Genomic DNA, 17,125 nt, shown 5'->3' with positions numbered 1-17,125 from the left:
CTCCTATACATTCACTTAACATCTCCCAAAATCTCTCTCTCTCCTCTGCATTCCTCTCTTCTCCAGGTGCATACACGCTTATTATGACCCACTTCTCGCATCCAACCTTTACTTTAATCCACATAATTCTTGAATTTACACATTCATATTCTCTTTTCTCCTTCCATAACTGATCATTTAAATATATAAATATATAAATATATATACATATAAATATATAAATATATATACATATAAATATATAAATATATATACATATAAATATATAAATATATATACATATAAATATATATACATATAAATATATAAATATATATACATATAAATATATAAATATATATACATATAAATATATAAATATATATATACATATAAATATATAAATATATATATACATATAAATATACATACATATAAATATATAAATATACATACATATAAATATATAAATATACATACATATAAATATATAAATATATATACATATAAATATATAAATATATATACATATAAATATATAAATATATATACATATAAATATATAAATATATATACATATAAATATATAAATATATATACATATAAATATATAAATATATATACATATAAATATATAAATATATATACATATAAATATATAAATATATATACATATAAATATATAAATATATATACATATAAATATATAAATATATATACATATAAATATATAAATATATATACATATAAATATATAAATATATATACATATAAATATATAAATATATATACATATAAATATATAAATATATATACATATAAATATATAAATATATATACATATAAATATATAAATATATATACATATAAATATATAAATATATATACATATAAATATATAAATATATATACATATAAATATATAAATATATATACATATAAATATATAAATATATATACATATAAATATATAAATATATATACATATAAATATATAAATATATATACATATAAATATATATACATATAAATATATATACATATAAATATATATACATATAAATATATATACATATAAATATATATACATATAAATATATATACATATAAATATATATACATATAAATATATATACATATAAATATATATACATATAAATATATATACATATAAATATATATACATATAAATATATATACATATAAATATATATACATATAAATATATATACATATAAATATATATACATATAAATATATATACATATAAATATATATACATATAAATATATATACATATAAATATATATACATATAAATATATATACATATAAATATATATACATATAAATATATAAATATATACATATAAATATATATATACATATAAATATATAAATATATATACATAAATATATAAATATATATACATATAAATATATACATATATATACATATAAATATATAAATATATATACATATAAATATATACATATATATACATATAAATATAAAAATACATATATATATATACATATAAATATATAAATACATATATATACATATAAATATATAAATACATATATATACATATAAATATATAAATACATATATATACATATAAATACATACATATATATACATATAAATATATACATATATATACATATAAATATATAAATACATATATATACATATAAATATATAAATACATATATATACATATAAATATATAAATACATATATATACATATAAATATATAAATACATATATATACATATAAATATATAAATACATATATATACATATAAATATATAAATACATATATATACATATAAATATATAAATACATATATATACATATAAATATATAAATACATATATATACATATAAATATATAAATACATATATATACATATAAATATATAAATACATATATATACATATAAATATATAAATACATATATATACATATAAATATATAAATACATATATATACATATAAATATATAAATACATATATATACATATAAATATATAAATACATATATATACATATAAATATATAAATACATATATATACATATAAATATATAAATACATATATATACATATAAATATATAAATACATATATATACATATAAATATATAAATACATATATATACATATAAATATATAAATACATATATATACATATAAATATATAAATACATATATATACATATAAATATATAAATACATATATATACATATAAATATATAAATACATATATATACATATAAATATATAAATACATATATATACATATAAATATATAAATACATATATATACATATAAATATATAAATACATATATATACATATAAATATATAAATACATATATATACATATAAATATATAAATACATATATATACATATAAATATATAAATACATATATATACATATAAATATATAAATACATATATATATACACAAATATATAAATACATATATATACATATAAATATATAAATACATATATATACATATAAATATATAAATACATATATATACATATAAATATATAAATACATATACATACATATAAATAATACATATATATACATATAAATATATAAATACCTATATATATATAAATATATAAATATATATATATATACATATAAATATATAAATACATATATATACATATAAATATATAAATACATATATATACATATAAATATATATATATATACATATAAATATATAAATACCTTATATACATATAAATATATAAATACATATAAATATATAAATACATATATATACATTTTTTTTTTCAACAAGTCGGCCGTCTCCCACCGAGGCAGGGTGACCCAAAAAATAAAGAAAATCCCCAAAAAGAAAATACTTTCATCATCATTCAACACTTTCACCACACTCGCACATTATCATTGTTTTTGCAGAGGTGCTCAGAATACAACAGTCTAGAAGCATACACATATAAAGATACACAACATATCCCTCCAAACTGCCAATATCCCAAACCCCTCCTTTAAAGTGCAGGCATTGTACTTCCCATTTCCAGGACTCAAGTCCGACTATATGAAAATATGTAACCGGTTTCCCTGAATCCCTTCACTAAATATTACCCTGCTCACACTCCAACAGATCGTCAGGTCCCAAGTACCATTCGTCTCCATTCACTCCTATCTAACACGCTCACGCACGCTTGCTGGAAGTCCAAGCCCCTTACCCACAAAACCTCCTTTACCCCCTCTCTCCAACCCTTTCGAGGACGACCCCTATATAGTATATATATAGTAGTAGGTTGGTAGACAGCAACCACCCAGGGAGGTACTACCGTCCTGCCAAGTGAGTGTAAAACGAAGCCTGTGATTGTTTTACATGATGGTAGGATTGCTGATGTCTTTTGTCTGTCTCATAAATATGCAAGATTACAGGCATGTCTTGCTACTTCTACTTACACTTAGGTCACACTACACATACATGTACACATTTATTTATACACACTCATCTGAGTTTTCTTTGATTTTATCTTAATAGTTCTTGGTCTTATTAATTTTCCTTTTATATCCATGGGGAAGTGGAATAAGAATCTTTCCTCCGTAAGCCATGCGTGTTGTAAAAGTCAACTAAAATGCCGGGAACAATGGGCTAGTAACCCCTTTTCCTGTAAAGATTACTAAAAAGAATAAGAAGAAGAAAATTGTCAAAGTGGGAAGTCTGAATGTGCGTGGATGTTGTGCAGATAAGAAAGAGATCATTGTGGATGTTATGAATGAGAAGCAGCTGGATGTCCTGGCTTTAAGTGAAACAAAGCTGAAGGGGGTGGGAGAGTTTCAGTGGAGAGGAATAAATGGGATTAGGTCAGGGGTTTCAAATAGAGTTAGAGCTAAAGAAGGAGTAGCAATAATGTTGAAGGATAAGCTATGGCAGGAAAAGAGGGACTATAAATGTATTAATTCAAGGATTATGTGGAGTAAAATAAAGATTGGATGTGAAAAGTGGGTTATAATAAGCGTGTATGCACCTGGAGAAGAGAGAAGTGTAGAGGAGAGAGAGAGATTTTGGGAAATGTTGAGTGAATGCATGGGGAGTTTTGAATCAAGTGTGAGAGTAATGGTGGTTGGGGATTTCAATGCTAAAGTGGGTAAAAATGTTATGGAAGGAATAGTAGGTAAATTTGGGGTGCCAGGGGTAAATGTAAATGGGGAGCCTTTGATTGAGCTATGTGTTGAAAGAAATTTGGTAATAAGTAATACATATTTTATGAAAAAGAGGATAAATAAATATACAAGGTATGATGTAGCACGTAATGAAAGTAGTTTATTAGATTATGTATTGGTGGATAAAAGGTTGATGGGTAGGCTCCAGGATGTACATGTTTATAGAGGGGCAACTGATATATCGGATCATTATTTAGTTGTAGCTACAGTTAGAGTAAGAGGTAGATGGGAAAAGAGGAAGGTGGCAACAACAAGTAAGAGGGAGGTGAAAGTGTATAAACTAAGGGAGGAGGAAGTTCGGGTGAGATATAAGCGACTATTGGCAGAAAGGTGGGCTAGTGCAAAGATGAGTAGTGGGGGGGGGGGGGGGGGGGGTTGAAGAGGGTTGGAATAGTTTTAAAAATGCAGTATTAGAATGTGGGGCAGAAGTTTGTGGTTATAGGAGGGTGGGGGCAGGAGGAAAGAGGAGTGATTGGTGGAATGATGAAGTAAAGGGTGTGATAAAAGAGAAAAAGGTAGCTTATGAGAGGTTTTTACAAAGCAGAAGTGTCATAAGAAGAGCAGAGTATATGGAGAGTAAAAGAAAGGTAAAGAGAGTGGTGAGAGAGTGCAAAAGGAGAGCAGATGAAAGAGTGGGAGAGGCACTGTCAAGAAATTTTAATGAAAATAAGAAAAATTTTTGGAGTTAAACAAGTTAAGAAAGCCTAGGGAAAATATGGATTTGTCAGTTAAAAACAGAGTAGGGGAGTTAGTAGATGGGGAGATGGAGGTATTGGGTAGATGGCGAGAATATTTTGAGGAACTTTTAAATGTTAAGGAAGAAACAGAGGCAGTAATTTCATGCACTGGTCAGGGAGGTATACCATCTTTTAGGAGTGAAGAAGAGCAGAATGTAAGTGTGGGGGAGGTACGTGAGGCATTACGTAAAATGAAAGGGGGTAAAGCAGCTGGAACTGATGGGATCATGACAGAAATGTTAAAAGCAGGGGGGGATATAGTGTTGGAGTGGTTGGTACTTTTGTTTAATAAATGTATGAAAGAGGGGAAGGTACCTAGGGATTGGCAGAGAGCATGTATAGTCCCTTTATATAAAGGGAAAGGGGACAAAAGAGACTGTAAAAATTATAGAGGAATAAGCTTACTGAGTATACCAGGAAAAGTGTACGGTAGGGTTATAATTGAAAGAATTAGAGTTAAGACAGAATGTAGGATTGCGGATGAGCAAGGAGGTTTTAGAGTGGGTAGGGGATGTGTAGATCAGGTGTTTACATTGAAGCATATATGTGAACAGTATTTAGATAAAGATAGGGAAGTTTTTATTGCATTTATGGATTTAGAAAAGGCATATGATAGAGTGGATAGGGGAGCAATGTGGCAGATGTTGCAAGTATATGGAATAGGTGGTAAGTTATTAAATGCTGTAAAGAGTTTTTATGAGGATAGTGAGGCTCAGGTTAGGGTGTGTAGAAGAGAGGGAGACTACTTCCCGGTAAAAGTAGGTCTTAGACAGGGATGTGTAATGTCACCATGGTTGTTTAATATATTTATAGATGGGGTTGTAAAGGAAGTAAATGCTAGGGTGTTTGGGAGAGGAGTGGGATTAAATTATGGGGAATCAAATTCAAAATGGGAATTGACACAGTTACTTTTTGCTGATGATACTGTGCTTATGGGAGATTCTAAAGAAAAATTGCAAAGGTTAGTGGATGAGTTTGGGAATGTGTGTAAAGGTAGAAAGTTGAAAGTGAACATAGAAAAGAGTAAGGTGATGAGGGTGTCAAATGATTTAGATAAAGAAAAATTGGATATCAAATTGGGGAGGAGGAGTATGGAAGAAGTGAATGTTTTCAGATACTTGGGAGTTGACGTGTCGGCGGATGGATTTATGAAGGATGAGGTTAATCATAGAATTGATGAGGGAAAAAAGGTGAGTGGTGCGTTGAGGTATATGTGGAGTCAAAAAACGTTATCTATGGAGGCAAAGAAGGGAATGTATGAAAGTATAGTAGTACCAACACTCTTATATGGGTGTGAACTTGGGTGGTAAATGCAGCAGCGAGGAGACGGTTGGAGGCAGTGGAGATGTCCTGTTTAAGGGCAATGTGTGGTGTAAATATTATGCAGAAAATTTGGAGTGTGGAAATTAGGAGAAGGTGTGGAGTTAATAAAAGTATTAGTCAGAGGGCAGAAGAGGGGTTGTTGAGGTGGTTTGGTCATTTAGAGAGAATGGATCAAAGTAGAATGACATGGAAAGCATATAAATCTATAGGGGAAGGAAGGCGGTGTAGGGGTCGTCCTCGAAAGGGTTGGAGAGAGGGGGTAAAGGAGGTTTTGTGGGTAAGGGGCTTGGACTTCCAGCAAGCGTGCGTGAGCGTGTTAGATAGGAGTGAATGGAGACGAATGGTACTTGGGACCTGACGATCTGTTGGAGTGTGAGCAGGGTAATATTTAGTGAAGGGATTCAGGGAAACCGGTTATTTTCATATAGTCGGACTTGAGTCCTGGAAATGGGAAGTACAATGCCTGCACTTTAAAGGAGGGGTTTGGGATATTGGCAGTTTGGAGGGATATGTTGTGTATCTTTATATGTGTATGCTTCTAGACTGTTGTATTCTGAGCACCTCTGCAAAAACAGTGATAATGTGTGAGTGTGGTGAAAGTGTTGAATGATGATGAAAGTATTTTCTTTTTGGGGATTTTCTTTCTTTTTTGGGTCACCCTGCCTCGGTGGGAGACGGCCGACTTGTTGAAGAAGAAAAAAAAAAAAAAAAAAAAAAAAAAAAAAAAAAAAAAAAAAAAAAAAAAATATATATAATGTGTATATATATATATATATATATATATATATATATATATATATATATATATATATATATATATATATATATATATATATATATATATATTTTTATATGTATGTATATGGCTAACTGCTCTGTACGGAAATACAATATGTTCCTCAAAGGAAAATACGTAATTATACAAGGATAATAAAGTATAAATGTAATTGAATCTCTCGTATTAAATTTTTTAATTGCTAGAGCTGAAAATATGACAATATCATTTCACATATGTAGCTATCAGAAAACTATCCATGCAACTATGCAAAGACTAGCATCTTTTACAAAATTTCATTTAACCTTTAATATTAAGTCATTCCAATTCTAGCTCAGTTTATGGTTTGAGTTAGTCCTCCAAAAATTAACAAAAAAACAAAAAATATTGTTCTGATTGGAGCCTAAGCTTTGTAGGGAAGTGACTTGAGGTGTAACACTCAAACACCAGATAACCATGTACCTTGTGGTTCACATGCAACCATTCAAATACTTATGTCAGACATCACAAGCAAGGAGGTGGGCAAAACACTAAGATGTTTACTGAATAATTGTTATTTTCGAAACATTATCAAACAGTATACTAAACGAAAGTTATATGTCGTTACCCTTTCAGTTTCTTAACTATGGAATTATGTGATGATAATCTGCAAATACTTGTTTTACAGAATTATATAGGAGAATCCTTGGATACAATACATGCCCTCCTCCTAGCCTTACTCCAGCAATTCTCTAAAGTAACACTGAGTATTTTGGAGCAATGGAAACTGATTTTAAACATATCAAAACTTTGATCATGCTCGCAACAAACAAACAGATGCTAAGGACTAAAATAACTATAGAACGATGTAGGACGCCCGGAGAGCTTGAGGCTGAGTGCTGGAAACTTACCATCTGTAGAGCGTCAGACGTGAAATAGATACCAGTGTTAAGCTCAGTAGCGCAGTAGCACCGGTGTTAAAGCACACTAGCACACACATATTTATTATCTTACAATAAAAGGACAAAAAAAATAATATAAAGAAAAAAAGGAACAAGGATAACACCACAACACATCAAAAGCTAACTGGCTATAAGTCTGCTCTAACACCGGTATAAAACTGCATTAGCAATGAAAAAAGAGAAAGAGAGGTCTGAACTGGTCAACATCACTTGAGTCCCTAAGTAAATGAAGAATTTTATAATTTATTTAAATACATGAAGTAACTATATTATACAAGTTAATAGTTGTATGAAAAGGTAATTATTTTCTCGACTATACTGAATATAAATATAAAGAATGACAGCAATAAGATCTTTATTTTTATAAAAATAATCGTCTATGGCAGCATAAACTAATATTAAATAATCCTGTGGTTAAAAAAGTTTTAAAACTTAATTTTCTAATGCTAGACTGGAAAATGTAGCATTAGAGTTTATGCTCTCAACAACAGTTAGGATAGTTAACTCATGATACATGCACACAAATTTTATCAAGCACTGATTAATTTGCAATGAAAATCACTGAAGATTTAGCCAATATATACCACTTCATTACTCACTGAGCTAATGCATGACCACTTATCTTAATTGAATTTCATAAAGATCAATATTAATTCAGTCTAAGTACTCATTACAATTCACACTACATACACTTCATGACTGATGAACAGAGCTCAGGCTTTCTAATAATTTAAGAGTATTATACAGTACTGATGAAATGGCCTGCTTACTTAGAGATTGCTTGACTGATTAAAACTAAACATGCACTCTTGTTGGCATATTCAAGGGGAATTTCTTGTTAATATAATACATGCAACTATTGAATGAACAGGTAGGTAAACTAGTAATTACTCAAGTGCTGTTTCAGAGTTCGGGCCAGAGAACAGCCTTATGGTCACACAGGGGCTCAAATCACCTTTGCCTTAGCCAGCTAGCAGCTTCCTCAGACTCACACTGAGGTTTAAAAGAAGCTCTGAGGGGTATTCTAAAACACAAGTGTAAGAGGAAATAAAAAGTTATGGGAAGCATACTCTACAATGAGAAATTTACCAGTAACACCCTGGAGATTATAATAAAGTCTATATTAGCCATTTTCCTCAAAAAGTAAAAAAAAAAAAAATAAAAAAATTTAAATGCCTGATTCTTGCAAATTATTTCTGAATACTGTACTCAAAATTATTATTATATGACCTTTACAGAAAAGTTGTATGTATCATGACTGGAATCCTCATGCACTTGGAATTGATTTTTTCATAATGCATTTCAAGGGCAAAAAACTCTTGAAATTCGTTACTGTTTTTTTTTTTTAACAAATTCATAACATAGTGCAACACAGTTGCACTACCTTAAACTATTTAGTAGAATATTAGAAATATGGATAAGGTAAAGAACAGGTTGGGGGGGGGGGACATGGAACACAAAATTAACACATCTTACATCTACTTTTGGTACTGCAATAGTAATAATACCCTACACACTACAGTAACAAATATCCTAGTTGTGTAAGCATATTTATCACTGGTGCCCAACAACAATCTCAAAAACAAATTTGTGCCATCACAACTGCTGCTGCAATACTGCACAGGGATTAAGAGTTAAAAGTCTAGCTTGAAAGCAGCTAATAACGTAATAATAGGTGCCTTTTCATGTTTCTTACTAGCTAAAAATTAACTGGGTGCACACTAAGTGTTAGCATGTTTATCTGGGTGTAAAGGTCCAAACAATGATGATGCAGTACTACTAAACATCAGCAAAGTCATTAAAACTGTTTTAAATCACACATACCTTCTTCTTGAGTGCATTGAAGTTATCAATGATAACACCAATGAAGAGGTTGAGTGTAAAAAATGATCCACACACAATGAAGATAACAAAATAGATATAAGCATAGATATTAGCTTCTCTGTCAGGTTGCTTATCAATTCCTCTACAATCCACAGCATCTGCCATCACTTCCATCCATCCCTCAAAGGTTGCCTGCATTAATGGTAGTATTATCATCATCAGTCTTTTAATGAAATATGCAATGCCACATTGTAGAAACAAGGAATAGATATAAATGAATGAAAAAAATGAAAATTTTATAATATTTGTTATGCTTAGCATATAATAAAATGCACCTTTTGTGTACAAGGCTAAAACTAGTAAATCCAAATTTGACCTTACCACTTGAAAAAGGGCCAGATAAGCATAGCCCACATGATCAAAATTTATCTTGCTGTTAATCCAACTGTAGTTTTTCTTCAAACACTCACTCTTGTTTTCAACCACCTGAAACAAAGGCACGTTACTATATATAAACATAAAATAAAAATATAGGTTTACTACTTTAATGTATTTAGCAAAATATGAAATTCATACATAATTCATGCCACCAGTCAACAGGCAAACAAACAAAAAAATAAAACCTAGAAAATATATACGAGAACAGCAAGAAAATAAAATGAGTTTTTTATTACTTTACCTTCAATGGCAATATTTCTCCAGTCTTTCGGTCAATGCACTTATAAAATTTTCCTCCAAACATCTGAACACCCATGATGGAGAAGATTAGCCAAAAAACAAGGCATACGAGCAACACGTTGAAAATGGACGGGATAGCATACATGAGTGCATTCACCACTATCTGTTGAAAAGCAGTATGTTGATAAGCTTCATATTATAATCAAAACTGAACTACACATTTACCTGCCAGATTTAGAACAGTATTCAATGTGAATTAATAAAAACTTCTCTGAAATAACAATCATTTTTGTTTTTTCAGTTTACTGATTAACAGAACAGACTAGGTTTAATTCTTACATTTGCCATGCATGAAGACCTATATAACCCTAATTTCCTTCTGTTTGGACCACACTGACTGGGATTTTTCATACCAGGGTAACCCTGGCATAGAAATGAGACTAACTCCTATATTTACCATACACAGACCTATTGTACACCTCTCTTGCCCACTTGCCTGGAAACCGAGGCTGCTGCTTAAGTGATGATCCATCAATGGGCAACATTTTTCTTTGATAAAGGGACAGATGAAATGTACCAAGGTTAGTACTGGCCCAGCTAAATCAATCGCCTTATGCAGTACTTCAAAGCAATATAATGGTTTGCTTATGCAGGTGTTGCCGAAATGCATAATTTTTCTCTTGGTTCGCAGTCAGCTTGTGAATAATGGGAACCCTAGATTATGAGTTCAGGTAGTGCTAGGTGGATGAGGCAATGCTGAGCCTGCCGGCAGTTTGACTAGTCAAGGAAACAGTAAATGGTAGACAGCCTTTGGGTCATGTGACTACTCCGTTGATGGTGGGTGTCAACTTGCTAAAGGGGTTTACAGCAAAATGCAGTCTAAGTAAGGGCTTACCCTGCACATAATGTCCTTCTACAATAATATCATTGACTGGCCATGGGAACTCTCTCTACACATTATACAACTAACTTCGCATTGTGTGCACATAGGATGCTTCACAAGCGACTGTGCACAAAAAACTCTCAGCAATGGCTGACATATTTGTTCATGTCAGTTGCAAAGTAAAATTAATACTGTTTTGAGGGATGGCCAATGTCCTTCAGACAGTATTCATTAAATAATCCATACAGTGTGTGATACCTACAGTCAACTTGAACTTCAAGGCTTTTCTGTCACCAGAGTGGAGACCATTCAACTCCTCTCATGATCACTGCCGTAATTTGAATGATGTAACCCTAGTCATGCTTGACTGTCACTTTCTCTGATGAATGAGCAGTAGCTCCAATTCCTTGGATCAAGAATCCTTCACCAGCATCAAGGCACTCCCTTAAATGGCAATCTTCGACCACCAAACAATGAGCAAAGTAGTAACAATCAATTGTGTTTGCCTCTCAAATGCAGTCTACTGAGCTACAAGGACCTACTACCTCAGTAAACTACTGTACAAGAAAAATCTCTTAATATCACATACAATTTGTACAACTTCACCTAAGCAGAAATTCCATGACAATACAAGGCTCATAAACAGGGATTATCTGGCTAAAAGCCATAAATCACAACCAGAATTTTAACATAAATCTTTCTTTCAATGCACTGGCTGCATCCCACCAAGGTGGGGTGGCCCAAGAGGAAAAAATGAAAGTTCCTCCTTTTAAATTAATAATATATACAGGAGAAGGGGTTACTAGCCCCTTGCTCCCAGCATTTTAGTCGCCTCTTACAACACGCATGGCTTAAGGAGGAGAATTCTGTTCCACTTCCCCATGGATTTTAACAAAAATATCAGAGAAAACTGTCAGAACATATAAATTTAGCTGATGTGTTAAAAAAAATATTATACGTTATAGCATATTACATATTATACGTATTACATATTATACGTATTACATATTATACGTATTACATATTATACATATTATACGTATTACATATTATACATATTATACGTATTACATTTTATACTGTGGACTCTCCCTTTTCGTTTGGCTCTGTTTTCGCGAATTTCAATTATCACCAACTTTTTTCGTAAAAAATACTGGCTCAGTTTTCGTTACTTTCCTCCGCTCTCGTTGGTGGTATGATACACGTTTGTGTGCCACGTGCACGCAAAGCCTCCCACACACGCATTCTGAGTCAGTGTCGCTTTCTTTCTATGGTGAGTAAACATTATCCTGAGAGGTCATAGGAACATTTCATAATAATTCATTATCTTTTGCACTTGCTTATTCTGTGTGACTGCTATATAAGCCACCATGGGCCCAAAGAAAGCTGCTTTACCCTTTGGTAAAGAAGGTGAGGAACACGATAGAATTAAAGAAATCATTTGAAAATATGAAAGTGGCTTACGTGTGGCCAAAATCGCAAGGATGCACGCCAAGCCTGCATCAACCATCAGTTTCATTGTGGAGAAGAAAAAAGAAATCAAGGAAGCTGATGTTGCAAAAGTGGTAAAAGTGACAACAAAACAGAGGTCATAAACACTTGAAGATGTCAAGAAATTGTTGTTGGTATGGATCAATGAGAAACAATTTTGGGGAGATAGTCTTGTGCAGTCGATAATTTGCGAAAAGGCAAGGCAGTTGTATATTATTTTATTAATTATCATTATCACACTAGCCGATTCCCACCAAGGCAGGGTGGCCCGAAAAAGAAAAACTTTCACCATCATTCACTCCATCACTGTCTTGCCAGAAGGGTGCTTTACACTACAGTTTTTAAACTGCAACATTAACACCCCTCCTTCAGAGTGCAGGCACTGTACTTCCCATCTCCAGGACTCAAGTCCGGCCTGCTGGTTTCCCTGAATCCCTTCATAAATGTTACTTTGCTCACACTCCAACAGCACGTCAAGTATTAAAAACCATTTGTCTCCATTCACTCCTATCAAACACGCTCACGCATGCCTGCTGGAAGTCCAAGCCCCTCGCACACAAAACCTCCTTTACCCCCTACCTCCAACCTTTCCTAGGCCGACCCCTACCCCGCCTTCCTTCCACTACAGACTGATACACTCTTGAAGTTATTCTGTTTCGCTCCATTCTCTCCACATGTCCGAACCACCTCAACAACCCTTCTTCAGCCCTCTGGACAACAGTTTTGGTAATCCCGCACCTCCTCGTAACTTCCAAACTACGAATTCTCTGCATTATATTCACACCACACATTGCTCTCAGACATGACATCTCCACTGCCTCCAGCCTTCTCCTCGCTGCAACATTCATCACCCATGCTTCACACCCATATAAGAGCGTTGGTAAAACTATACTCTCATACATTCTCCTCTTTGCCTCCAAGGACAAAGTTCTTTGTCTCCACAGACTCCTAAGTGCACCACTCACCCTTTTCCCCTCATCAATTCTATGATTCACCTCATCTTTCATAGACCCATCCGCTGACACGTCCACTCCCAAATATCTGAATACATTCACTTCCTCCATACTCTCTCCCTCCAATCTGATATCCAATCTTTCATCACCTAATCTTTTTGTTATCCTCATAACCTTACTCTTTCCTGTATTCACTTTCAATTTTCTTCTTTTGCACACCCTACCAAATTCATCCACCAATCTCTGCAACTTCTCTTCAGAATCTCCCAAGAGCACAGTGTCATCAGCAAAGAGCAACTGTGACAACTCCCATTTTTATGTGTGATTCTTTATCTTTTAACTCCACGCCTCTTGCCAAGACCCTCGCATTTACTTCTCTTACAACCCCATCTATAAATATATTAAACAACCACGGTGACATCACACATCCTTGTCTAAGGCCTACTTTTACTGGGAAATAATTTCCCTCTTTCCTACATACTCTAACTTGAGCCTCACTATCCTCGTAAAAACTCTTCACTGCTTTCAGTAACCTACCTCCTACACCATACACCTGCAACATCTGCCACACTGCCCCCCTATCCACCCTGTCATACGCCTTTTCCAAATCCATAAATGCCACAAAGACCTCTTTAGCCTTATCTAAATACTGTTCACTTACATGTTTCACTGTAAACACCTGGTCCACACACCCCCTACCTTTCCTAAAGCCTCCTTGTTCATCTGCTTTCCTATTCTCAGTCTTACTCTTAATTCTTTAAATAATAACTACCATACACTTTGCCAGGTATAATCAACAGACTTATCCCCCTATAATTTTTGCACTCTCTTTTATCCCCTTTGCCTTTATACAAAGGAACTATGCATGCTCTCTGCCAATCCCTAGGTACCTTACCCTCTTCCATACATTTATTAAATAATTGCACCAACCACTCCAAAACTATATCCCCACCTGCTTTTAACATTTCTATCTTTATCCCATCAATCCCGGCTGCCTTACCCCCTTTCATTTTACCTACTGCCTCACGAACTTCCCCCACACTCACAACTGGCTCTTCCTCACTCCTACAAGATGATGTTCCTCCTTGCCCTATACACGAAATCTCAGCTTCCCTATCTTCATCAACATTTAACAATTCCTCAAAATATTCCCTCCATCTTCCCAATACCTCTAACTCTCCATTTAATAACTCTCCTATTTTTAACTGACAAATCCATTTGTTCTCTAGGCTTTCTTAACTTGTTAATCTCACTCCAAAACTTTTTCTTATTTTCAACAAAATTTGTTAATAACATCTCACCCACTCTCTCATTTGCTCTCTTTTTACATTGCTTCACCACTCTCTTAACCTCTCTCTTTTTCTCCATATACTCTTCCCTCCTTGCATCACTTCTACTTTGTAAAAACTTCTCATATGCTAACTTTTTCTCCCTTACTACTCTCTTCACATCATCATTCCACCAATCGCTCCTCTTCCCTCCCGCACCCACTTTCCTGTAACCACAAACTTCTGCTGAACACTCTAACACTACATTTTTAAACCTACCCCATACCTCTTCGACCCCATTGCCTATGCTCTCATTAGCCCATCTATCCTCCAATAGCTGTTTATATCTTACCCTAACTGCCTCCTCTTTTAGTTTATAAACCTTCTCCTCTCTCTTCCCTGATGCTTCTATTCTCCTTGTATCCCATCTACCTTTTACTCTCAGTGTAGCTACAACTAGAAAGTGATCTGATATATCTGTGGCCCCTCTATAAACATGTACCTCTTGAAGTCTATTCAACAGTCTTTTATCTACCAATACATAATCCAACAAACTACTGTCATTTCGCCCTACATCATATCTTGTATACTTATTTATCCTCTTTTTCTTAAAATATGTATTACCTATAACTAAACCCCTTTCTATACAAAGTTCAATCAAAGGGCTCCCATTATCATTTACACCTGGCACCCCAAACTTACCTACCACACCCTCTCTAAAAGTTTCTCCTACTTTAGCATTCAGGTCCCCTACCACAATTACTCTCTCACTTGGTTCAAAGGCTCCTATACATTCACTTAACATCTCCCAAAATATCTCTCTCTCCTCTGCATTCCTCTCTTCTCCAGGTGCATACACGCTTATTATGACCCACTTCTCGCATCCAACCTTTACTTTAATCCACATAATTCTTGAATTTACACATTCATATTCAGCAGTTGTATACCGATGTCGTAAAGAAAATGCCTGGAACAAGTGCTGATGTTAGTGAATATAAGGCCAGCAAAGGCTGGTTAGAAAATTCAAGAAGTGTGGTGGCATACACAGTGATGTAAGGCATGGTGAGGCAGCAAGTTCTGATAAACATGTGGATGAAAAATTTGTGCATGAATTTAAGGAGTACATAAGAGACTGAAGGATTCCTCCCCCAACAAGTGTTCAACTGTGACAAAACAGGCCTCTTCTGGAAAATGCCAAAGAGGACCTACATCATGCAGGAGGAAGAGGCACTGCCAGGACACAAGCCTATGAAAGACAGGCTAACTCTCTTGTTCTGTGGTAATGCTAGTGGGGATGTAAAAGTGAAGCCTTTACTTGTTTATCACTCTGAAAATCCCATTGTGTTCAAGAAAAACACTGTTGCCAAGAGTAAACTGTGTGTGATGTGGAATGCTAATAATAAGGCATGGGTCACGAGGGAAATTTTCCTTGATTGGTTCAATGAAGTGTTTGGCCCGAGCGTGAAGAAATACCTACTGGAAAATAAATTGCCACTCAAGTGCCTCCTGGTAATGGACAATGCTCCTGCTCATCCTCCAGACTTGGATGACCAATTGTGTGAGGAGTTTAGTTTCATCACAGTGAAGTTCTTACCCCCTAATATCACTCATCTCATCCACCTCATGGACCAAAAGATCATTTCAAACTTCAAAATCTCTACATCAAAGCAATGTTTCAAAGGTGCTTTGACGTGACCTCAGACACTGAATTGACCCTAAGAGTGTTCTGGAAGGATCACTTCAATATCTTCAATTGCATAGCCCTTGTAGATAAGGCTTGGCAGGGAATGACTTCCAGGACGATGAACTCTGCTTAGAGAAAATTGTGGCCAGAATGTGTCCTCAACAAGGATTTTGAAGGGTTTGGGGCTGACCCCGTCGACCCTACATCTGTTGTGGAATCTATTGTGGCACTGAGGAATTCCATGGGGTTGGATGTGAGTGGCCAGGATGTGGAAGAGTTGGTGGAGGACCACAGTGAAGAGCTAACCACTGAAGAGCTGCAAGACCTTCATCTGCAACAGCAACAGAG

At 33.5% G+C, this 17,125-nt stretch overlaps 1 protein-coding gene across 1 annotated transcript in view; it reads right to left on the bottom strand.

Annotated features, from left to right (window-relative positions):
• Positions 1-17,125, bottom strand: part of LOC128696887 (sodium channel protein 60E-like) — a 538,339-nt gene that overhangs the window by 15,726 nt on the left and 505,488 nt on the right. Inside the window, exons 22-24 of the mRNA XM_070096097.1 lie at positions 10,500-10,661; positions 10,202-10,306; positions 9,821-10,012 (exon numbers count right to left, since the gene is read on the bottom strand). Of these exons, the coding sequence (XP_069952198.1) occupies positions 9,821-10,012; positions 10,202-10,306; positions 10,500-10,661 (459 nt within the window). The remainder of the gene's footprint in view (positions 1-9,820; positions 10,013-10,201; positions 10,307-10,499; positions 10,662-17,125) is intronic.

Source organism: Cherax quadricarinatus, chromosome 52 (assembly GCF_038502225.1).
Source record: "Cherax quadricarinatus isolate ZL_2023a chromosome 52, ASM3850222v1, whole genome shotgun sequence".
Taxonomy (NCBI): Eukaryota; Metazoa; Arthropoda; class Malacostraca; order Decapoda; family Parastacidae; genus Cherax; species Cherax quadricarinatus.
Note: the sequence above shows the minus strand (reverse complement) of the source record. Positions and strands in the feature narration are given on the sequence as shown.